At 37.4% G+C, this 26,093-nt stretch overlaps 1 protein-coding gene across 13 annotated transcripts in view; it reads left to right on the top strand.

The window, feature by feature from the left end:
* The window catches only part of NNT (nicotinamide nucleotide transhydrogenase), a 90,593-nt gene that overhangs the window by 5,524 nt on the left and 58,976 nt on the right, over nucleotides 1-26,093 (top strand). For all 13 annotated transcript variants that reach the window (XM_081053887.1, XM_081053886.1, XM_081053889.1 and 10 more), the window contains 5 exons: nucleotides 3,989-4,218; nucleotides 6,798-7,015; nucleotides 10,347-10,434; nucleotides 16,233-16,321; nucleotides 19,490-19,677. In XM_081053887.1, coding sequence (XP_080910013.1) covers nucleotides 3,989-4,218; nucleotides 6,798-7,015; nucleotides 10,347-10,434; nucleotides 16,233-16,321; nucleotides 19,490-19,677 — 813 coding nt within the window. The remainder of the gene's footprint in view (nucleotides 1-3,988; nucleotides 4,219-6,797; nucleotides 7,016-10,346; nucleotides 10,435-16,232; nucleotides 16,322-19,489; nucleotides 19,678-26,093) is intronic.

Genomic DNA, 26,093 nt, shown 5'->3' with positions numbered 1-26,093 from the left:
TCATATGTAGCTATAAGGGAGACTTAGCCATTTAGTCAATTATTCCAGGTGACGATATATTCAACTAAAAATGGCATTCTGTTACTAAGGGGGAGGAACAAGATGCACATTTGAGGGGCAGTCAGAAGTGTTTGCCACATGGTATAATGCCCTTTAAAATGTAAGTTTGTAGGACTGTTTGTTGTGTATTAAGGACCCCTAACCTGCTAGGCTTTTTGAGTTCTTATGTCTGCCTTTAGTAGATTCCACAGCCCCTTTTCTTCTTCTCATGTGACAAGTCAGTATTGACAGGGTACCTGCCCCTGAGAGCCCTCAACTTTTTCTCCAGATTAAAAAAAGTTTTCTAGAAAGTCAGATTACCCAGTGTGATAAAATTGTGTAGTACAAGTAAATACATTGAGGACACGATTGTTGTCCTTGTGAGTAAATGCATGGGCACCAGGCATGGGCACTATGTTGACTATGTTTAAGACTTTTTGTTTAATTTCTGATTCTGGACTATTTCGTAGGTAATTGTTTTTTATCTTTAAAAGATAAGGATTCGGAGAAGATAGTCAATAATGTTGTGAAAACTATGTGTGGTATCAGATGGCTTCTAGACTTAAAGGGGGATCACTTCATAAATAAATGCCTAACCACTGTGCTGTATACCTGAAACTGATGTAATATTGAATGTCAGCTATAATTAATAAAACCGTATATAGCCATAGGATGTAAAGTACAGCATAGGGAATATAACCAGTCATATTGGAATAGCTATGGAAAGTGTCAGATGGGTGGTAGGCTTGTTGGGGTTATCACTGTGAAGTGTATAAATGTCTAATCAACAGAAACTAATTAAAAAAAGATAAGGATTCTATTTTTTCCTTAATTAAACCACAATTTCATTATCACACCGAACAGCATGAAAAGTAATTTCAGTCAGTATTTGTATCTTCTCAAATTTTTCCACTTTTTTTGTTTTTTACAGTTGCTTTGTTCAAATAATGATCCACACAAGGTCCACGTGTTGTATTTCCTTGCTGTGTCTTGAGGTCTCTTTTGAGCTATATGTTCCCCTCCTCTTTTTTCTGTTTAATTTATTTGTTGAAGAATTTAGTTGTTGCCGTGTAGAATTTCTCACATTCTGGGTTTGCCTGGCTGAATTCCCTGGGTATTTTTAAACCAGTTTCTCTGTCTCTTGTATTTTCTGTAATATTTAGCTAGATCTAGAGGCTTCGTCAGAGTCAGGTTTAATTTTTTTTTGACAAGAATACTTCATAGGTGATGCTATGTATTATCTATTGCATTATATCAAGAAGATTGATTGGTGAGTTTAGATGTTGTCCATGTGATCCATCTATTATAAAGTTCCCATCAGTTTTTCACTCAAAGGCTATAGAAGCAATTTGATTATCATTAACTAAAGCCATGATTCTCAGGGGTTTTAAATTGGTGACATCTATCATTCTATCTTAATTTATTAGCTACAATTTTTCTATAAAGAAAAACTTTCCCTCTATTCAGTTACCCTCAGAATGTACTGGAAATATGGGAAAAATGTTTCATTCTTTCCTGTTATTTACTACTTTTGGTAATAATCATTTGGTTCCCTTATGTATTTATTCCAGCTGTAACAAATGACTACAGTCTTATTAGCTTCCTACGACACAAATTTATTGTCTTACCCTTCTGGAAGTCAGAGTGTGAAATGGCTCTTACTAGGCTTAAATCAAGGTGTTGGCCGAGCCGTATTCCTTCCAGAGGCTCTAGGGGAAAACCTGTTTCCTTGCTTTTCCAATTTCTGGAGACCATCTGCTTTCTTGGCTTATGGCTGGCCCCTTCTTCATCTTCAAAGTCAGCAGCATAGCATCTTCAAATTACTCTTTGACTCTGACTCTTCTGCCCCCTCTTTCACACTTAAGGACAATTTGTGGTTACGTTGGACCCATCTGGATAATCCAGGATAATCTCCCTATTTCAAGGTCATCTGATTAGCAACCTTAATTCTATCTGTAATCTTAATTCGTCTTTGCCATGTATTGTAGCACATTCACAAATTCTGAGGCTTAGGACATGGATATCTTTGAGAGACCATTATTCTGCCTACCACACATTACTTCCGCCAAAGGTGACCAATGAAGCTATTAAAAAATATTTATTTTTTGAGTGACATCATGAACTCATGAATTTTAACATCCTTGGATGTATTTTACTACATTGCAATTAATTATTATTCTTTTCTTTTTTAAAAAACATTTTATGTATTTAAGTATGTTTTTCCAGAACCCATCATCTCCAAGTCAAGTAGTTGTTTCAATCTAGTTGTGGAGGGCACAGCTCACAGTGCCCCATGTGGGGATCGAGCTGACAGCCTTGTTGTTAAGAGCACTGCTCTAACCAACTGAGCTAACCGGTCGACTCCAATTATTATTTTTTTTGATCCTCAAATTGTCTCAGAGTTGTCTAGTGGAAGCCCTTTCAGGTGGCCTTCTAAGTCCTTTTGATGTGACTTCATTTGTCTTTGGAACTTTCCTTGGCATATGGTATGTAGGCCCAGATAATCTGAGGTTGTTAGGTAAGTGAACTCCAGTTAAGTGTATGTGATTTAACTTTGTACATCAGTCCGAAATATTTGCTAACTTTCTATCATTTTCCTCCCTCTCCTTCAAGTATAGAGTAAGATTCAGTATATATTTGCTTTTGGCTTACTGTCAACTTTTACTGCTTAAGTAGTGTGAGATCTAAGACTTTCAAAGGCGACATTTTTAGGTTGATGCACTCTCTCTAAGGTCTCAGTAAGTTTACTCTAGAGATAATCTTATTTCTTTTTTTATTATGTACATCCAGAGTTTATGTTGCTAGAGTAGATTTTCTAAACGTTAGTAAAACTTATATAGAAGCAGATCCTTTTTATTAAAAAAACCTGTTTATGCCCACTTTTTGAGTAAAACAACAGAAGAAAGTAATGTACTTTAGCTAAAGCTGGTCTGTACTGTGTTAAATGCTTTAACTCTATTGAACAGGATGTTTTAGGTTGCTATGAACAGACTCACATCGGGTTATATTTTGTGATGAGGGCTTATTGTATGGGCTTATTTTGGGAAGTATGAGAGCCCAAGAAACCCTTCACCTACTTCTTGGAGGAGTGGAATGCTGTTCTGGATTTCATAGCTATGACTCATCTTTTCTCCTTGCATCTCCATTACTGTGGCTTGCTGATCTCCCTTTGATTACCTTTTGTATATGCTTACAAACAGCTGCTGCACCATGCTCCTTTCTCCGTCCTATTCTTTCTGTGGGTCTCCCATTCAGACTTCCTGAGAGAGAGCCTGACTGGGTTGGGTAGTCACTGGCCAACATAGAGTGTCCTTGGGCAAAATTCCTGTGTAACTCATCTCATAGGCTGCTGGTTTTCCTCATGTCTGGCCTGTAGATTTTTATTTTTGACCTTGCTGCTAATCCCTGGTTTAATTAGTTGTGGCCAAGAATGTAAGGTCTCAAGGTTTAATACTTGGAAATCTATGAGGCCAAATTGCCAGGAAGGGGACTTTGGGTGTGGCAGGCTATTAGAGTATGTAATGTAGGGGTATTCTTTTTTTTTTTTTTTTTTTTTTTTTAGGGGTATTCTTTAAAACACCTAATTACTCCTGTCTTGCTTAAAAGTAAGGACAAGGAGAACATAAACCCAAGAGGGTTAGTTTGAAGAATGGGGTATGCATTTTTTTTCCCCTAAGAGTGAACTAAGCTAGTCCTGTGCTTTGAAGAGAGCCATTTGATTAATTAAAATATTTAGAATTTTTAGGACAGTGGGCATAAAAACTTATCTATCAAAAAATAGTCAAGAATTATGATTATGAATCAGAATCATCATTTTGAACAGTAACTTGTATGTGCAGTATGTTTTGAACAGATGGCCCATTTCCATTATCTGAACTTTGTTATTAAAGCTTTTTTTTTTTTTTTTTTTTACCAAATGTTCTTTTTTCTTTTTTGCCTTTGTTTGTAGGAATTCCATATAAGCAACTGACTGTTGGAGTCCCCAAGGAGATTTTCCAAAATGAGAAGCGAGTGGCATTGTCTCCTGCTGGTGTTCAGGCCTTGGTCAAGCAGGGTTTTAATGTTGTTGTGGAATCGGGTGCTGGCGAAGCTTCCAAGTTCTCAGATGATCACTACAGAGCAGCAGGTGCCCAAATCCAAGGGGCGAAGGAAGTGCTGGCTTCTGATTTGGTGGTCAAAGTAATTATTCCTTTCCCCCTCTTGTTTATGACTTTTCAAAATGTTTTCATAGAATAGTTAAATGTCATTGTTATAGCTTTTTTTATTTTCAAACGATGCTTTTTTTCCTCAAAGAAATGATTGCTTTTTGTGAATATTCTTCACATTCCAGTAGAACCTTTTCAGGCCATGTGATCTTTGTGTAACCATGAGAAGAGAAAAAGAGATCTTCCTTTTCACATGTGGAAATTTGTTTTAATTGGTTAGGGAAATTGTACTGCATGGTTCATATGTATCCAAAATACCCACAGGTTGAGTATTTAATTGCTACTAAAATAGAAAGAAAGCGTGCAACTCCTCCTGGGACTGAATGTACAATGATCTTTTGATACCTACAAAGGAGAGTGATTTAACTGACCTAAGTGCTATTTTTAGAGAGGGCAGAACTATTCTGGAGAAAGCAGCATTGGGCTGAGTGGCTACTTGCCTTATGTACTTTAATGAAAGGTCTTAATATATAATAGAAATCTGTATGCTGAAGAACTTTAGAAATAAATCTCCAGTAAAAAATTATGTAGGGAAAGGAAGAGAGACTATCATAAGTCTAGCATAGATAATTACTGGAGTTGAACATTAACTTAAATCCTAAGCCTTTTGCAACCAAGGCAGACAGGGCAGTATGGGTTGTATAAGCATAATTATCAGGTTAAAGTAAGCTCACTTCTTTTGGGAGACATCATCTTTTTCTTGTGTTAATTTCTCGGGAATCAGTTACATAGGTTTTTTTTTTTTTTTTTAAAACAAAGTCCACTGAATATCTTGATAGGGTCTTAAATAGAGGTTTTTGGCGAAGACATAAAACCATTTTTTTTGCTATAGAAAATTAATAGTAAAATTTATGGTATGGAGATAAATTATAATTTAGCTAGAGCTTTTAAAGTGTTTGGGTGTACAGATACTTGGTGATATAACTTGGTAGAGTGAAAGAGTTAGTGAAAATAGAAAAATAAGTATAACCTATGCCAATGTATGTTTTAGGGATCAAAACCTTTTGAGATGTCACATAAAAAAAGGTTAGTAAAGTGCTCAAAAGTTTTCAAAATGCTTTGTGTTCCTTTTAGAGATTTATAATGTGTTTGAGCATGTTAAAGTCACTGGGAAATTCTGTAATATAGAAGCTTATGTACTTGCATTAATAAATTACTTGACCTTGGGGCCTTTTTTGAGTCAAGCTTATTAATATACTGAAGAACTACCGTGTTTCCCTGAAAATAAGACCTAGCCAGACCATCAGCTCTAATGCGTCTTTTGGAGCAAAAATCAACATAAGACCCGGTATTATATTATATTATATAAGACCAAGTTTTATGTTATATTGAAATAAGACCGGGTCTTATATTAATTTTTGCTCCAAAGGGCGCATTAGAGCTGATGGTCTGGCTAGGTCTTATTTTCGGGGAAACATGGTAATGATCTAAAAAGTACATTCAGGGAAACATTCTATTGGCTTATCTCACTCAGATGATGACAGTCTTAGCTGAGCATTCGATAGGGGCCAGTAGAATCAAGTCAAAGTGGTCCTCTAATTTTTATTAACTCTATATTAATAGAAATTCTGACTGAGTAAAGGTAGGCCTTATCAGAGAGTCTTAAATAAAATCCAGAACCTAAAATCACATGCATCACCAGATTAACGACCGAAATGGGAATAACAGATAAAGGTGTCTCATAGGTAAATTGAGATGAAATGCTGTGAAAGGAAAGTATTGACCAAGTGTTTGTATTTGTATTTCCTTTTAAAACTTAAATCCCAGAGGTTATTTTTCTGTGCTTACTTGCCTAAAAGCACTACTGTGAACTGGGAGCTAATGAAATGATATACTTTCATTGAAGACTACTTTAAACTTTGATATAAAACACATTTTAAAATACTTTTAGAACGGAATTTTTAAAATTTGGCTTTAAAACATGGACATTTGAAACTTTAAAGCATGTGAAGTGTGTATTTATTGACTGACTTGGTACTTAACAGTGTATTGTAGCTTTTTGCTTAAAAGCAATTCAGCAAGGCTACTGCTATGTGTTCATCTGTGAATATTCATCTGGAATTTTAAGGTGACGTAAATCTATACATACAACCATGGAAATTTTAGTTTATAATATTCTTCTCAGCACTCCAAATGTTCGTGCTTATCAAAATTAGCAAGTGGAATCTTTGAATACACAACAAAAACTTCCCGTCTGTTTATTCTAATGTCTCTTAATTGTACCAGAGTAATAGGTTTTGGGAGGACAGATTTGTTATAGAACTTACATGTTTTTTCCAGTGTTCTACAGTTGATTGTCAAACCCGTCCCGACATTATTTTCAGTTGTGTGTGCACTTTACTCAGACCAGTCAGTGCATAGCTCATCAGAGGATAGATGGCATAGATCTTTATGTGCCTTAACCTGGTTAGGACTTTAGTCAGAAATTTATTGCTGAAAGATTACTTCTGGAGTATTATTTCAACAGTGGCATATTATTTAAATTGTCCTGTTTATGTAAAAATATGGTAAAGGAATTTACATTTTTAATCGGTGACCTGACTTTTCTCTTAGGTGCGAGCCCCCATGCTTAATCCAACGTTAGACTGTCATGAAGCTGACCTTTTAAAGACATCTGGAACACTGATTAGCTTTATTTATCCAGCTCAAAATCCAGACTTGCTAAATAAACTTTCCAAAAGAAAAACTACAGTTTTGGCGATGGACCAGGTTCCAAGAGTCACCATTGCTCAGGGATATGACGCACTAAGCTCTATGGCCAACATTGCTGGGTAGGTTCTTTTCTATTTCAGTTCAACAAAAGAACAATGAATGGTACGGCAGAAACATGCTCACTGTAGCTCTTCTCTCTTACAATGATTTTGTGAGAATTGTTGGCGGTTGCAGCCTTTTAACTTTGCACTTAAGTTATTTTTAAGACTCATTATTTCATAGTCATCAGATAGGAAATAGTTCTTCATATTGCACTCTGTTGTGTGCTCTTTTTTAATCTTTATGGGTAGAAGTAGTAGGAAATGACTGCCAGATTATTTGTATGAGGAATATACTGTATTTCATATATATGTGTGTGTATATATATATATTAGGTTGAAATTGCTATTTTCCCCCCAGTGTTTATTGAGATGTAATTGACATAACATTGTATAAATATAAAGATTTGATATGTGTATATATTCTGAAATGATTAAACAATAAGTTTAGTTAACATTAATTGCTGTTTTTATAGGTCAAAAATGGTTGGATAATGGCAGTTTCATATGGTTCAGTCTAATATACACATATTAGCAGATTTACCATTTTAATTAGGTTTTGCTTAGGTAAATTCATAAAATATTTAATGAATAGGGAAAATGTCTTGAAGTTTTATCTGGTGTCAAAACCTATATTGATAACTGAGGACTGAGGACTGACTGTGTCCTCTTTTAAGGCAGGGGTGTCAAAACTGCAGCCTGTGGGCCAACTGCTGTCCGCAATCCATTGTTAATTGGCCCGCAGCAAATTCCAAAAATATATTTAGTTTACTTAAATAAACCAGGTGAGGCAATACGTACTTTACCTTGAGTGAGTGGCCCGGCTTTTACCGCATATGGCCCTTGGTAAAAAACGTTGAAAAAAGTTTTGACACTCCTGCTTTAAGGCTAAGATGGCAATAAACTTCATTTACCCACTAGCAGTAATGCATTTCCTCTTTATTGCCTGGGGTGCTACACTGGGAACAATTCTAAGGCCCATTTTGCTCTGGGGAATGTGGCTGTGATTGAGTAATCATGCCTGCCTCAGGGGAGGGATAGGAATAGTGATATGATTGCAGTATGTTGCTGACTGTGCCTAGAGAGTGGGAAAAATCTGGAAATCAGATAATGCTTGTGAAATCAGCTCATTTAAAAAGCTAGTTGAATTCGATTTTTTAAAATGAAAATTAAATGGGGTTGAATTAGATTTTTAGCACAAAAAACAGTTAGTAGTAACATTTGCTAATATGAATGAGGCACCAACAAATGAAAACATTTAAAAACACAAAATAGTGCATGAAAAAAGACTAACTTAAATAAAACCTTTTATGGCCTGACACATAAGCTGAAAGTTTTGTTAGGTTTTGTATCTTAGGTACAGCATACTAAATAGGCCAAAGATTGTACTTTGGGTTTCAGCTGTTCACTTTGGATATAAATGAGATGAGCAATAAACAAAAATCACAAGGTAAAAACACATTTTGTTGTCCTTAATGTAACATGGCAAATGGCTGGTTTGAAGATTTTGTTTTTGTGTGACATAAATTACATACAAGAGACAAAATAAATTTTTGCTGTACAGAAAGTGTACAGTGTTAAATTTTGAGAGTGCTGTTGGTTTTGTTGTGTGACATGCACATATGTGAAAGGTTATAAAAACCAGTAGCTGTAGACCAGTGGTTTTTAGCTGCAGAATCTTTTTGAGCAAATGAAATATTACCAGGAAATACAAACAAACCGACTAAGAGCAGAGTGGCCTTAGTAAAACTGAGGCATGGAGGGGTGTGCAGAAACATGTCTATTTTCTACCCTGCCTACTGTGGCCCCAGAGGTGGCTGAAATTTGAATTCATACACACAGATTACAGTGAAGATGTGCTCCTTTTAGTTCGTTTATGTTCATTCTTAGCTTTTTTGCTGTCATAAAAAAAGGCCCACTTTTTCCCCCACCCTAAGTGTTTTCTTGTACATTTCCTGTATAACCAATTCTAGTTTGTTATTTTTTTTTCAGTATAGCAACTGAATATTTTAAAACGTTAATTCCCAAATTAATTTCTTACACTGGCCTTTGAATCTTTGTCCTGTTTGTTCTTTAACATTTCTATCCCTCGGATTCAGAAATAAGACTAACAAATCATGTAACCTCTAAAATTTTGTTTTCCTGCTCTGGTATTTTTTAACTTAAAGTAATAGTAGTAACTGTTTAATGCTTTTGTACCAAATATTATATCAAGTATTGTTTTATTAAAAAACGATCAGGGAAAGGTGTTAATGTCAGCAAGCAGGTAGATCTTATCATTAAGTAGTTGTATTATAATATTAAGGTAGAGTATATATTACCGAGTGAGACTGTGCAAAAGTGGTTTTTAAGTATAAAATGATAAGAAAATGAAATTAGCTAATATGTTAAAAATATTCTATTAAAGATGGCATATTTCACTAGTTTTTGCTGCATAGAATGTTTCTTTAGCCCAAACCACTAAGATTTACCAAGCACTTAGGAAAGGCTGTAGGTAAGCCCTTTACCTGTATTATCTCATTTGGTTCTGACAACACTTAGAGACGCTCTTTTTGTCCCCACTTTATACATGAGGCAACTACGGATTAGAGAATTAAAGAAATTTGTCCAAGGTCACATATCTAGTTAGTGGTAAAACTAGGACTTGAACTGAGTTCAATCTGTTTTAAAATCCCATGCTTTCAGCCGGTAAAGATCAAGGGAAATTTTTTTTTTCTGAGGTTGGAATTTTATCGTGTACAAGCATATATAGCTAATCTATTTTTTAAATTTTAAAGTTTTCCCCCTATTACACAAAAACTGTATTGTCATAAAGGAAAATTTGGACAATATAGTAAAATAGAAAGTTTGAAATATCTGTAGTCTCAGTGCCCAAAGAAAACCATTCTTAGCATTTTCTTGTCTTTCCTTCATTTCTTTTTAAATCACAACTGATTTTCTGCAGTATTTGTTATAAAGAGTCCAGGAAACATGGATAAGAGTGTGTCTCTCTAGGCAGGGTACCAGGGTTAGACTTCTGGTTCTGCCATTTACTAGCTGAGAGACCTTGGGCAAATCTCTTCATCTCTTTGTCTCAGTTTCCTCAGTCAAAAAAATGAAGGTAATAATTGCATCTATCCATAGGATTGTTGTGAAGATGTTGTGAAGACATACATAAGTGTCTTATGTACTTAACGGCGTAAGTACATATATAGCACTTAGAACTGTTTTTGACACATAGTAGGTACTATAGAAATGTTAGTTATTCTTTGATGATTAAAGTGTAATTGATGACTTATGATCTATGAGCCTAAGCTTTCATTTTATGGAATTATTTATTTATATGTTTATTTATTTATTTATTTTTTTTAAGTTATAAGGCTGTTGTACTTGCAGCAAATCATTTTGGACGGTTTTTCACTGGTCAGATCACAGCTGCTGGAAAAGTTCCTCCAGCTAAGGTAGGTAAAACTTCTATTTGTTTGTAATATGAATTAATTAAAGGCAAGGATATATATGGTTTTAAAATACAGCATTTAAAAATGTTTGTTATGTGTTAGCTTCACACTGACGACTTATGTGGCATGTACAAATATGTGGTGGAACCTCAAAGATGCTTAAGATTGCTTGAAGAAAAAAATTGACATTTCTGGACATTCTAGTCTTTTTTGAATTTTTAAAGGGATTTTGGATAACTTGTTCCTTGTAGTCTGTTTAGTACTAATTTTTATAAAAAGCTTCAAGATCCCATTGAGCAAATTTTAAGTTTCCTAATGATTGCAACATATTGGTTCATTCAAAAGCTTGTTTTGGTTTTCTCACTTTTTGTGAAATTTTGGGTCAAAAGGACAGAAAATGGGAGATGGCGTAATCAGGATATTTGTCAGGGGGAAAAGATGCAGTTTCTTTAATCTATATGGAGAGCAGAGAGGAGCATTTGAAGAGGGATAAGGATAGCTAGGTGAAAGAGTAGACTTTGTTGTCACCCCTCCAAACTACCTACACGAAATGACAATGTAAGCACATCGGCAAAGTATTATAGGAAACAGGACTTGTAACTGTTGTCATCTACCTGCAGAGTGTACTCTGTCTGTAGGAGACAGGTTTACTTGGTGCTTCCTGCTTTTAAGTCATTATAAACCCAGAGTTCTCACACAAAATAAATCACCTAGAAAAATAAAAGAATGCTAATAGCAGCTTTGAGAAATCCAGTTAATTGCTTTAAAAACAAGTCAGATGAAGAAAATGACAGGTGGTTCAAGTGAAAACCAGAGTACTGGTACGTAACAAAAGTATGAGCCAGCAACACGGAGCTGTGGTATGTGAAGTGATTACGTTTTGACTTCTTGCTCAGGGTCGTAGGAAAAGGTTGGGCACTTGTGGTGGCCAGACGTTGGAAGCTGTTCTTAAACTGGCTGTACAAATGCACTGCTCACTTTTGGTTAGAATTTTTCTTGAAATATGTGCAAGTTGAGTGGAAAGCTGTGAATATGAGATTAAAAAGTGAAACAAAAGGGAAGAGGCTTAAAGGAAGAAGTGACTATCTTTACTGAGAATTTAAATTGCAGCTTAAGGGATTGGGTTACATGTCAGAAATGTTTTTTCTGATACTGAAGAATTAGATGCTAGTTGGGTTCATCAAGGCAGATTGCATAATATTTTATTTTGGTTTCCTTTAAACATGGAATGTTCTTAGTTGTTTAGAATGATCTAAAATCAAGCAGGCTTATGATACGCTAGGTACTGTTCCAGGAGCTGGGGATATGGCATGAGTAAGGCAAATAAGGTGTCTGCCACGTGAAACGTACATTCTAGTAGGGGACACAGTGAGGAGGTAAACAATCAAATAAATATATGAAATAATTTTGGATATAAGAGAAGTGACCATAATGTATGATAGCGAGTATTGGCAACAAGTTTCTTCAATGGGAAAGGCTCCTCTGACTTTAGAGCTGATACCTCAAGTATGGGAAGAAGGAAACCAGAAGTTTAGGATTCAAGGCAAAGGAAACAGCACATATAAAAGCTCTGAGATGGGAAAGAGTTCAGTGTGTTCTAGAAGAATAAAGAATGCCTTTGGTCTTGGATTGTGGAGAGCAAGGTGGAGAGTGATCTGAGATGATGTGGGAAAGGGAGGTGGGGCTGGATGATGTGGGGCCTCTCTTACGGGTCATGGTATAAAGTTTATCTTTTCTTGCAAATGAGGAAAATGTCTGATTTAGGATTGTTTTGGAAAAACACCACTCTTGCTCCCATGTCCCTCCTTTACTTTCATCCAAAACACTTCTCTTCTAATACCAAATGTGTGGGTTTTTTCTCCATACCAAGCAATTCTGTGATACCATCTGGGTGTTCAACAGTTTAACCAAATTTTAATACTATTTATATGGAGATAGTGTCAGATCCCATACATTAAGCGTCCAATCCCACAAGACTGCCCTTCCTGCTACTTCACATGCCAGTTGCAAGTCCAGGTTTTCACCTGTGCTTCTGACAGATTGGCTGTAAATTGGAGGTTCCCACGATTGCCTCCTTGTGTTCGATTAATTTGCTAGAGTAACTCTCAGAATTCCGGAAACAATTTACTTACTGTTCACCAGTTTATTATAAGAGCATACGATAAAGGATGCAGATGAACACCCATATGGAAGAGATGTGTAAGGCAGGGTATGTGGGTGCCATGCTCCCCATACCTGCATGTAATCACCAACCTGGAAGTTCTCTGAACCCCTACTCATTTTTGAGTGCATGTTGGAATTTTTATGGTGGCTTCATCATTAACTGATTTCCAGCCCTTCTCCCCTATCTGGAGAATGGGAGGTGGGGCTGAAAATTCCAAGCTTCTAATCATGGTATAGTCTTTCTGGTGACCAGCTCCCATCTAAGAGACCACCAACAGTTGCCTCATTAGAATTAAAGACACTGCTGTCACCCAGGAAATTCCAAGGGATTTAGGAACTCTGTGTCGGGAATGGGGGTCAAAGACCAAATGTTAGAACAGAAGATTGCTCCTAGTGCTTTTATCACTTAGGAAATTACAAGGGTTTGGGGAGTTCTGTTCAGGAACTGGGAGCAGAGACCAATATATACATATATTTCTGTTATCTCACAAAAGTTTAAAAGAATCATCTGGCTGTTTTGTGGGAGATGGATAGTAGGGGGAAGAATGAATCAAGAATTGGTTGCAGGGGCCGGCCCCGTGGCTCAGGCGGTTAGAGCTCTATGCTCCTAACTCCGAAGGCTGCCGGTCTGATTCCCACACGGGCCAGTGGGCTTTCAACCACGAGGTTGCCAGTTCAATTCCTCGAGTCCCACAAGGGATGGTGGGCTCTGCCCCCTGCAACAAGATTGAACACGGCACCTTGAGCTGAGCTGCCACTGAGCTCCCAGATGGCTTAGTTGGTTGGTACGTGTCCTCTCAACCACAAGGTTGCTGGTTCGACTCCCGCAAGGGATGGTGGGCTGTGCCACCTGCAGCTAGACTGAGCTGCTCCCTCCACAACTAAGACTGAACAACTTGACAACAACTTGAAGCTGAATGGCACCCTCCACAACGAAGATTGAAAGGACAACGACTTGGAAAAAAAAAGCCTGGAAGTACACACTGTTCCCCAATAAAGTCCTGTTTCCCGTCCCCAATAAAATCTTAAAAAAAAAAAAAAAGAATTGGTTGCAAAAATAGTGCCCTGGGTAGGTGGTAGCAGTAGAGATGTAGAGAAAGGGCTGGATTGGGAGCTCTTTGGGGGTTAACACCAATAGTACTTGCTGATGGGTTGGAGGAAGGAATATGTGTAAAGGGAGGACTCAGGATGACCTCCCTGTTTTAGCCTGAACGATTGTGTGCCCAGTTAGTGCCCTTTACTGAGATAGGGAAGCCAAGAGGCAGACCAGGTTACCTGACTGGAAATCGAGAACATTCTAATGGTAGTTTCTTTCCCTTGACCTTTTCCCTACTCATTTTTGAGTGCATGTCTCCAGTGTGACAGCAGCCACTCTTTTTGATTCCATCATTTAGTGTAACAACCTTCTGGGCAGGTGTTTTGACTGCTGTTTTGCAGTTGCTATGTGGCTTGCTGAAGGTCTCTCTTAGAACTAGCTGGTAGCAGAGTCTGGATTTGAACCTAAGCTCTCTGACTCTTAATCTGTATCTTTTTCTTCATACTATGTAGCAGAGAAAGAGTAAATTCCTTTTGTAAAATGACATTGCTTTATTTTTGTGCCATTCCATCTATCGTGCGTGGTGGCCTGCGGGGTCTCTGCTCCCGCTCCCCACATAAGCATGCAGGATGTGGTGAGGCTAAAAAGGAACATCCACGGAGCCATAGGTAGGGGAGTCACACCACTATAGTCACACGGGAGGCTGGATTCACATGATGTGCGACCTGCTGTCCGCTTTGCTGCCAACCGACCGACTCCCACTCCCCAGTGCAGCCGCGGCAGTTATATCGGTGGCCAATTGGCTAACCGGCCACAGCCGACGGCCATCTACTACTCCCCGAGCCAGCACCCCTCCACATGAGGCCGAGAGCCTGGAAACTGCTCTCTGGGGCTTTGTCCCCACACTATCGTTTAAATTCTGGGGTCTTCTGTTATTTCTTGATTCCTAGGCCTGTGCTTTTACTTCTTTCATTGTTTTAGCACTGGTCTGGCTCAGTGTGCAGACGGTGTCAGTGCCTTGGAGCCCAGAGCCTGCTTTGATCCCTTTGGCCCCTCTTTGTCCCCTTTCCTTTACCCCCAAACAAACCATCACCATCAAGAGCACTTAATAGGATTTCTGAGACACTGCCTGGGGTGGGGGTCACTGGTGCACAGTTAGACTAATCTAGTCTTAAAGAGGCAGAAGGAGGTGTGAGTATTATGGGTGGGTAGGAGTTTATAAACTTTACTGTTTCTGTGGGTGGCTTTTTTTTTTTTTTTTTAAACAGCAACAAGGAGTTGCCTTCAATTGACTGGGAAGTACAATAGGACTTTGATGGTCTCCCATTCCAGACTGGAGACAACAGTGTTCTTATTCTGTTTCTTAGAAGGCGGGTTGGACTCTTGTTTCTGAGGAATTCTTTGGTTTTCTTGGCTCTGATCCTTCCATGGTTAGGGAGATTAAATGCATTGCTTTGGATTTTAGGTATAGTTCATTCGAAAAATGATTCAAAATTATGTGGTTGACCACCTGCTGTTCCTTTCAGAAGTGTGTGAGCTCAAAATAGAGGTTGGAATAGATGTTTCACCAAAGTTATACCCATCTTTGAAACTTATTTTGATATTTTGTGAACACAGTAAAACCTTAAAATTTAGGAGGGGAAGGGTAGCTACAAGGCTACACTGGGAATGTTAGTAGAAGCAGCTTTTATACACTGAAAAAACCTGTTAATCTTTAACATAACATAAACACTGATTATGTTGTACGTAGCTTTTACACTGAGAAGCTGATTGTCAGGCTATTTTTAGTGATGGTTGTTGGCCTTTGCCAGCAGTTGTAACTTTGATAAATTTTAAAAAACAGTGGCAGCTCAGTTAAAGAATAGTCTATCCAGGATCTAGAGAACATTATGTTAAGTGAAATAAGTCAGAAAGAGAAAGACAAGTACCATATGATCTCACTTATATATGGAATCTAAAGAAAAGACTATGTGAATGAACTAATCAGAAACAGTTTTGGGGACACAAAGAAAAAACCGAGAGTTGTTAGATGGGTGTGGGTGTGGGGGGGGGGTTGGGGATAAGGGGAAAGGTGAAGGGATTTGGAAGCAGCTGGTAACCACAAGATGGCCTCAGGGTTTTTTTGAAAATTAATTTGGGGAAGGTATTCAATAATGTTGTAAAGATTTTGTTGGGTATCCGATGGACATGCGTCCTATTTGGGAGACCACCTCAGGGATACTGTGGATACCTGATCATGGCATTGTACACCAGAAGCTAAACATTAATGAATGCCAACTATAATTTTATATATATAATGTGATGGTTCAGTGTGAGGTCGGAGGGATAGTGGATGGGGGGAGGGGGGTTCACAGTGTGAGGGATATAAATGATGAACGTCTAAGTATTACCTTGTCTTGTACACCTGAAACTAATAAATAAAAAAAAAAAAAAAAAAGAATAGTCTATCCATTCAGTACATTCAGTGAGGGCTGATCACCACTGGTATCACCTGGTGTATTATTAATTGTGTACGAGGCACAGATAGTTGTTAGTTGATCATTTTTCATAATCAGTTGATAATGAACTTTATCGATAACTTACTGGTTCTCTTTTTTCCTAGATTCTGATTGTTGGTGGTGGCGTTGCTGGGCTGGCCTCTGCAGGTGCAGCCAAGTCGATGGGTGCAATTGTTCGAGGATTTGACACGAGGTGAGTGCCTTACTAGTGATTACTGTTAAGATAAAAACACGTTTCAGGTGGATGTTATGCTTTGTGTAGAATTTATAAATTGAAGTAGCACATTGAAAACTGCTTTATAAGCTCTTTCCATTTAAAAATGTTTCCACTTTTTCAAAGTCAACTCAAAGTGAAAAGGTATCACTTAGTGAAAAAATTTAAGGACCTAGACTCAATACAAGAGAAATAATTATAACCAACAGCAAAAAAGTTGGAAACTAACAACTCATACTCAGTTTTGTCTCTGCATGTGGATTAGCATTGGTTGGGAGGCATATGACTTTTCAGAGTAAAGGATGTTCCATAGAATAGTGTTAACAGTGCTTTTCTGGAGTTCAGGGATGTGATGTACTGATAAAAAGCTATTTTGCTAAAATGAGAAAAGGTATTTCTGAAGTAACCAGGACACAAGCCAAGGAAAGCCAGAGTTAAGAATGCCATTAGTCCTGTCTTTTAATTTTTAAGGTTGCTGATGTGAAGTTTTTGAAGACTTCCAAGCCTAGAGAAAGCAGGTTGTTCAATTTTTCATTGTAGTGGACAATAGCCTCGAAGTGGAAACATATACTATATTTGAGTTAGAGACGATTTGAAACTCGGTGTTGGGATAACTATTGAGAATTTATTAATATCATTGGTTTAGATTTTGTATAGAGTAAACAGGTAGAATATAGCTGTTGCTTAAATCCATTTTGACTTACCTTTATTAAGATAACTCAAGTTTATAGTGAAGAAAGATGTAGCTGAACTGATACAATTTCTAAGAAGTATAGAGCTCATTAATAACTATTTTGAGACTGGGGGTTGGTATCACATAAATATGTAATCCAAATGTGTTAGAAAGCACACTTCATTATAAATTCTTTTTGGAAGCCTGAGTGGAGTATATTTTTTAGTTAAACATCCAAAAACCTAAGGATAGCTCATTGCCCAGTAATATTAATAGAGTGTGATTTTTTTTGAATTCTTTCAAATAACTAGGAGATGCCCCTTGTGACAATAGTGAGTATCTTGCCTAATGCCTGTATTACAAAGTTTAGAAATACACAAGCTTTACTTTCTTTTTTATTTGTGTGTGTGTGTGTGTGTGTGTGTGTGTGTGTGTTCCAATAAAGCTTTATTTACAAAAATAATTGGCAGGTTAAGAGCTATTGCTTTCAGACTCCTGTATTAAATGTTTACTCTCTTCTAGACATTGCGCCTATATGCTTTGTTCTTTCTGATCATAAAAAGAATACATGTTTCCTTCAATTCAGAAAATATAAAAAAATACAAAAAAATGAAAGTACAATCCTGCAACCTAGAGATAACTGTTAACCTTCTAGTAAATGTTCTCTTTTCTACACATTAAAAATGTAATTTTACTAATAGTACTATATAATTTTTTTAACTTAAGAGTAGATCATGAAGGTCTTTACCTATAAATATTTTTAATGGCTGCAGAAGATTCCATTGTCTAGAAGTAGTGATTTAATTAGTCCTCTATAAATAAGCATTTTTACTATATTTAAATAACATTGTATATATATATATATATATATATATATATATATATATATATATATAACACGTATAACATGTATTTGGAGATATCTCATTTCTTTAGGATAAATGCCTAGAAATGGAATTTTTGGGTCCAAAGATACATCTTAAATTTTGATGTAATATTTTTAAATGATGAGATTATTTTGAGGGCAAAGATTCCAAAATAGCATTGTGTTTCTAATTATACATGTTCATTATTGGAAATACAGGGCAACATAAGGAAGAAAATAAAAATACCTTTTATTTTAAGTACCAGCTAGATATGATAGCTAGTGGTTTTTTGGTATAATTTCTGATAGGTTTTTTTATGTAGATACCTTTTGAACAAAATCGGCATCATTTTATATATATTTAAACACACACACACACACACATCATTTTGAATTCATCTTATTTCATTAAAAATAGTAGAGATTTCTAAAGCATTTTAAAGAGCTGTGTCCGTTGGCTATAAATGGGATACCAAATCAAAATGGATTAAACTATGAGAAAATGCATTATTTCTCCTATGTGAGATTTAATGGAAAGGACTCCCTTTTCACACTGGAGTCTGTAGCTCATTGGTGCCAGCCTGGACCAGGGTCTTTCTGCTGTCCTCAGCCTTGGCTGATCCCCTTTGTGGTCACAAGTTGAGCACAAGCTTCCTTGTTCAAGCCAGCAGAAGGGGAGAGAACGTGTTGCTCAACCATGCCTTACCCTTTCTGTCTTGCCTTTTACGTCCTACCCTTTGGGTCCCCTCCCTGACCATGACAGTTGCCAGGGACTGATGCGCTCAGACCACAGTTGCCCAAACTTCCCTGATGGCAAGAATTACCTGTAGCTCTTGCTGAAAATATAGCTTCTGGTCTGTCTGCCGGAGATTATAACTCAGTGGGTCTGGGAAGGGGCCTGGGAATTTGGTACCTGGAGTGATTGGTGTCATAAGGGAAGTTTGAGATGCACTCTAGTGGGATGGGTGTTGATGAACTAAACACACTGTCCACCACAGAGCTGAGATTTTCGTTGGCTCTGGTTTTCTAACCAGTACACAATGTTTGGCCAGCATTTATTTTCTTTAAAGTGAGTGTATTTTTACATAATCGGAATGTGTTGGATTTTCACATTTACCGTTTATACCATTTACAAGTTGCTTTTTTCAAACGTAATTTAATGGGTACTAGAGGCAAAAATTATTCATTAAAATATTTGTAAGTAAGAGTCAGTTATGTGAATAAAGTCTCCATAAGTCAGAACATTTACGAATGAAAACCTCGACTTGAGTGATTTGAACGAAGTCAAATCTTAAGGTAGATCAGAGCTCACATAATCATTGACATTGGGGCCACAAGAACCATAATGGGTTACTGGAGCTGGCAACAGTGAAATTCCTTTTGTGACTTTACTGAGTAGAAGATGGAATTCTCTATAGTTATTTTTCTTTCTTAGGAAAAAAAATTATTGTTACCTCCCTTCAGAAAAAATTTGAAACAGTCCATTCAGACATCAAAAGAAAGTCTCCACTTTTGAGTGTATTTTTTCTTTTTACAAATGTAAATAATGATCTTGATATCTGTATTAAGGGTCTGAAATAACCGCTGTTTTTCCTTTATTAATTACCAGAGCTGCAGCTTTGGAGCAATTCAAGTCTCTTGGTGCCGAGCCCTTAGAGGTAGACTTGAAGGAATCCGGGGAGGGGCAAGGTGGATATGCGAAAGAGATGTCCAAAGAGTTCATTGAAGCTGAAATGAAGCTCTTTGCTCAGCAGTGCAAGGAGGTGGATATCCTTATCAGCACAGCACTTATTCCAGGTATGTCATTAGGTTATTGGCATAGCACCTCTACTAATGATATTTTAAAATGAGGGTGAATAATTGCTTTACGTTTGAGTTTCTTCAAGTAAAGATTGATTTACTTTCCAGAAAATGAGAAAGCACATGAAAAGCAGAAAAGACAAAATCACTGCAGCCCCTCAAGAAAAACGGTCATTAATATTTTGGTATATTTTGGTACACTTTCTTCCAGTTTGTTTTTGTGTGTGTTTTTCTGTGTGCCTAGATCATCTCTTATGTACAAGATTATATTTGTAAGCAGTTTCCTCTGTATACACCCTTGCTAAGTTGGTTTGTAATTTATTTCTGTTCTCTTTGTTAAGATGCTACATTCTTATTGTAGGAAATTTAAACAGTACTGAAAAATATGGAGAAAAAAGGACAGATCGAAACTTCCACCAGAGATGACCATTATTAATATTCTGATGACCATTTTTTCATACATGAGATAGAAATGGGGGAGATGTGTGTGTGTTTATGGAATTTCTAGTACATATCTTTTTACTAAAGGATATGATACTTTGTCATTTCCTAATTTCCTTTAACATGTTTGCTCTTTGCAACCAAATTGTGAGCTCTTTTGATGGCAGGAATTACTTTCCATTCCGTTACAACATCCTCTTCTAAAGAATATTTTTTACTCAATAGATGACTGATGTCAAACCAGGAAGTACTTATTGTTCAGTAGACACTAGCCTGATCTAGAGATTTGGGAGTGAAGAAACTCTCTACCTTTTATATTCTTACCTCTTTCCTTCTCCTGTCCTTTCTTTCTGTTATTGAATAATGAATAGACTTGCTGACTCTCATTTTTTTCCTTTTTGAAAGAAATTGGACCAGATAATAGGAGCTTACAGGGCTCATGGTTACTTGTGTTAGTTCCTACTAAAGGAGCCTTGCTTTTTCTAGGGGACTGTGTGTGGAAAATTAGGAGAAGTTGCTTTGTCATGAGATCGTGGGAGAGGCGAAATTCTCTGCTGTCACCCCTCTCCCCAAAATATGGCTATTATATTCTCAAGGGTATGAAATTAATTGGCATCATAACTATGAGCGTGTAGGGGAAAACGTACCTCCCAAACTTTTTTCTGTCCTGTTTACCCAGGTGATACCTGATAGGTGAGCTGGTTTCCAGATACCCCGTCCCTCCAGAGCTGACTACGTGAAGCAGACAGGCAGGAGGGCGATATGGCCTCAGCCCATAGAAGAGTCTGTGAGAGTAGAAATGAAGCCAGGGTTGGTTACTGGAGGTGGATGCATGTCAGGCAAGCCAGGAGCCCAGGGTGGTGTTTGTGAAATCTGCCAGTGAGGATAGGATTCAAGAACAATCAGTGGTAAGAGAGCACTTGAGGATTCGTCCTTTCCTTTTGCAGCAGTGGCTCCTGGCGCAGCTGTTTGCACAGGTGGCTTTTGAGGAGGGACAGGGTGGCCTTTGCTATGTATGCCACCATTTGACCTATGAAAGAGATGCATGCTGGGGAGAGGAGTTATGTGCTGACTAGATATAACAAGTGGCCAGTAGAGGGTGCTAAAACATTTACTCATGGAGTAAATGAGGAGAACATGAAGCTAGTTTTAGTCAAGTCAGACTCTTACTAAAGAACTGAGGATAATTTGCATATAATATATAGAATTATTGATCATAAAGCTTGAAATGAGTGATAGGATTCAAGATTTCTTAAATAGAATACTGACTTTTAGGGTTTCCCCCCAATAATACCTATTTTCTTTTATAAATAGCTTATAGTAAGTATACTTTAGTAAAAAGTCAAAATGTGTAATAGTCTTAAAGAAGACTTGTTGAAGAGATTTTATTAATCTGTTCCACCGAGCCTTTCCTGCTTTCAGCCTTTTCTGAAGCTATGAGCACATTAAACGTACACAGAGACCAATGGATTGGTCCAGAGCGTGCACTCAGAAGACTGATCTGAAAAAGACTTTTGCAGTACTTTTTCTGAAAACCAAAAAAAGAAAAGTTAATTAGAACATCATAAGGAAGTTTCTAAAGAACTTTCCTATCTTTGGGGGACTGAAACCTGAAAGCATCAGCATTTAAAAAAAGATTGAAAGATTATTATAAAGGTACAAATGCCCTTTGAAAAACAGTGTCTCTGGCATTATACCTTTACAGGTTTATGTCCTGACTCTGCATGGGTCCCCTGATGGTGTGTCTAGCTCTTGAAAAACTCTTAGAGCAGAAGTCATTCTAAAGTTTTCCTTGAGTTGGATCCAAAGGGGATTAAGTCAAATGTCAGAAGTTCTCCAAGTTGAGATTCCTTAGACCTGGATCCTCAGGGCTGTACCGAAGACCTGGCATGGATAAGGATGTTGAGAGAGGGACGGAGATTATTAGCTAGTTTCAGATAGCAAGTTTAGGAAGTTGGTTAATTTTCATTTCTCTTAGGTGCACATCAGTCAGTGGACTTGAAAAACAGGAATCTTGTACTTATGTAGATTATACGTGGAATGAAATATGTTTGTAGCCAGCTAGTTATTACTCTGCAAGGTACTTTGTACCAAATACTTGTGCCATCATCTAGACCCCCTAGATTGGGTTGAGTGATGGGTTAAAGGCTAGAATTTCCCTTAATGTAGTTAACTTTAGGTAGCTCCGAAGTGACAGTTCCATTATGTCGTGCTGTGCACGCCAGGGAAAGCTCTCAACCTTTCTGTCCAGCTCTTTGACCTTTAGGATTACTATTGAAAAATAAGGCAACCCACTCTCTGGTAATGTTGAGGCTGTGCTCATAATCTTTTTTACTACACCTTCTGAGACACGAGATTTTTCAGCATCCCTAGTGTTCTGGAACCCTTTTAGAAAGACTTTGCATAGACTTGGAATATTTAATCAGGAAGAGGCTGAATCAGGTTGGAAATCTGATCTGTTAAGTTAGGGAGGGGGATGTTGGGGTGGGACGAGGAAGAATCATAGTGGTTTAGCACTGATTGTGTGTTAGGCAAATTTCACCTAAATTCCAGTGAGAATTAAGAGTACTGAGGAGCACACACGAAGGCTACCCCGACAGAAACAACCTTTTCTGTTTAAAACCTTTCCTGATGATCATCTTATGAAGAAACTCATAGTATCATGTGGTCATCTGGCACCTCAATTGAACCATAGCTATTGGAAAGCTTGGGGTTTTGTTTAGTATGATGACAATCTTTCTGACCACTCGGGTTCCCAGTATCATTAGATGAAGGCATCTGCGATGATCAGGATTGGATCCCATTAACCCCCACCCCACGACCTATGCTATAAAGATTGTACTCCTTGGTAAGGCATTCATTACCTTTCAGTGTCTAGTCCTGATTTAGCTTTCGGGCCTTATGTGAAACTAATTTATTACTCTCTGGGTCTGATTTCAGTCATGCTGGCTGCTATGATCTCTGTAAATAGGCCAAGGACTTTCAGGCCTTTTACACAAATATATTTCTTTTTTGCAAAACTGTCTCTGCCCTTCCCTGCCTTTTGAAATCCCATTCAACTCAGTTACCACTTTCTCTAGTTTCTGCTGTCTCCTCAGTAGTAAACACTCCTTTTTTTTTTTTTTTGCATTTATAGCACTTGGCCTGTGCCTCAGATTCCAGTAGTTCTCAGTCTCATTGCCCCTTAGTTGCCCTGTCTCCCTGGGTGTGCAGCAGGAGTGTTTGGTTTATTTCTGTCATGGCGGGTGCTTATACACAACAGTGGCTCAGCAAATGTTGCTGAGCTAATAATTCTGGGTGTCTTTCTTAGGTCTTTGTTAGTACAATCCCTTTTATCTTTCCAGTGCTATCCAAGGAAAGATGGAATATTCTGTTGGCTCAGTTTTGGATAGGAATACTGTAAAGGCTTAACTTTTTTTAAGGACGATACAACTCACAGTGACCCATGAAGGGATCGAACCGGCAACCTTGGTCTTACCAGCACCATGCTCTAACCAACTGAGCTAATCGGCCATTCCCCCCGCATAGGCTAATTTAAGACTGGGAACCCAGCACTTTCATTTTCATCACATAAATAGATACCACGAAGTGGAATTGCTGAGTCATGTGGTAGTTCTATTTTTAGTTTTTTGAGGAATCTCCATACTGTTTTGCATTGTGGCTGTACCAATTTGCAATCCCACGAGCAAGGGTTTTCATTTCTCCACATCCCCGCCAACACTTGTTATTTGTTGACTTTGGTGATGGTCATTCTAACTGGTATGAGGTGATATCTCCTTGTGTTTTTGGTTTGCATTTCCCTGGTGATTAGTGATGTTGAGCATCTTTTCATAAGTCTTGGCCATTTGCATGTCTTTTTTGGAGAAAGTCTCTTCATGTCCTCTGCCCATTTTGATTGGATTATTTATTATTTTATTGGATTATTTATTATTGAGTTGTATGAGTTCCTTATGTATTTTGGATATCAATCCCTTATTAGATATGTCATTTGCAAATATCTTCTCCCATTCAGTAGGATGTTTTTTTGTTTTGTTGATGGTTTCCTTCACTATGCAGAAAGTTTTCAGTCTGATGGTCTCATTTAGTTATTTTTGCTTTTTGCTCCCCCCCCCCCCCCCCCCCGTGTTTGAGGGAATATATCCAAAAAGATACTACTAGATCTGATGTCAAATAGTTATTACCTATGTTTTCTTCTAGGAGTTTTATGGTTTCAGGCCATACATTTAAGTCTTGAATTCATTTTGAGTTTATTTCTGTATGTGGTGTAAGAGAGTGGTTCAGTTTCATTTTTTGCATGTATCCAGTTTACCCATCAACACTGTTAAAGAGACTGTCATTTCTCCATTGTATATTCTTGCCTTCTTCGTCGTAGATTAATTGACCATATGAGTGAGAGTTTATTTCTGGGATCTCTATTCTTTTCCATTGATCTCCGTATCTGTTTTTATGCCAGTACCATATGTTTTATTATAGCTTGAAATCAGGGAGTGTTATACCTCCTACTTTGTTCTTTCTTCTCAAGATTGCTTTGTCTATTTGGGGTCTTTTGCGATTCCATATATATTTTAGGATTATTTGTTCTAGTTCTGAGAAGAATGCCATTGGTATTTTGATACGGATTGCATTGAACCTATAGATGGCTTTGGGTAGTATGGACATCTTAAGAATATTAATTCTTTCACTCTATGAGCATGGTATGTTCTTCTATTTATTTGTGTTCTCTTCAGTTTATTTCCTTAATGTCTTATGGTTTTCAGAGTACAGGTGTCTCATCTCCATGGTTAAATTTATTCCTAGGTATTTTATTCTTCTTGATGCAGTTGTAAATGTGATTTTCTTAATTTTTCCTCCTGATCATTCATTAGTGTATTTATCTGGAAAAAACACTAATTTGAAAAGATATGCAGATTAGTGCAGCCACTATGGAAAACAGTATGGAGGTATCTCAGGAATCTGAAAATGGAACTACCCTATGATCCAGTAATTCCACTCCTAGGCATCTACCCGGAGAAATCCAAAACTCCAATTCAAAAATCTGTATGCACTCCTATGTTTATTGCAGCACTTTACACAATAGCCAAGATATGGAAACAACCAAAATGCCCATCGGTAGATGACTGGATTAAGAAGCTGTGGTACATTTATACAATGGAGTATTACGCAGCCATAAAGAAGAAAGAAATCTTATCATTTGCAGCAACATGGATGGATCTAGAGAACATTATGTTAAGTGAAATAAGTCAGAAAGAGAATGACAAGTACCATATGATCTCACTTATATATGGAATCTAAAGAAAAGACTATGTGAATGAACTAATCAGAGTAATTTTTGGGGACGCATAGAAAAAACCGAGAGTGGTTAGATGGGTGTGTGGGAGGGGGTTGGGGATAAGGGGAAAGGTGAAGGGATTTGGAAGCAGCTGGTAACCACAAGATGGCTTCAGGGTTTTTCTTTTGAAAATTAATTTGGGGAAGGTATTCTATAATGTTGTAAAGATTTTGTTGGGTATCCGATGGACATGCGTCCTATTTGGGAGACCACCTCAGGGATACTGTGGATACCTGATCATGGCATTGTACATCAGAAGCTAAACATTAATGAATGCCAACTATAATTTTATATATATAATGTGATGGTTCGGTGTGAGGTCGGAGGGATGGTGGATGGGGGGAGGGGGGTTCACAGTATGAGGGATATAGATGATGAACGTCTAAGTATTACCTTGTTTTGTACATCTGAAACTAATAAATAAATTAATTAATAAAAAAAAAAAAAAAAAAAAAAGAAAAGATATGCACCTCTGTGTTCATTGCAGCATTACTTACAACAGCCAAGCTATGGAAGCAACCTAGGTGTCCACTGGTAGATGAGTAGATAAAGAAAATGTGATATACAGAGGGTGCCAAAAATATTTATACACATTTTAAGAAAGGAAAAAACTGTATTAAAATTGTAATAATATATACCAATA

The sequence above is a fragment of the Rhinolophus hipposideros genome (genome assembly GCF_964194185.1).
Source record: "Rhinolophus hipposideros genome assembly, chromosome: 7".
In the NCBI taxonomy this organism is placed as follows: domain Eukaryota; kingdom Metazoa; phylum Chordata; class Mammalia; order Chiroptera; family Rhinolophidae; genus Rhinolophus; species Rhinolophus hipposideros.
Note: the sequence above shows the minus strand (reverse complement) of the source record. Positions and strands in the feature narration are given on the sequence as shown.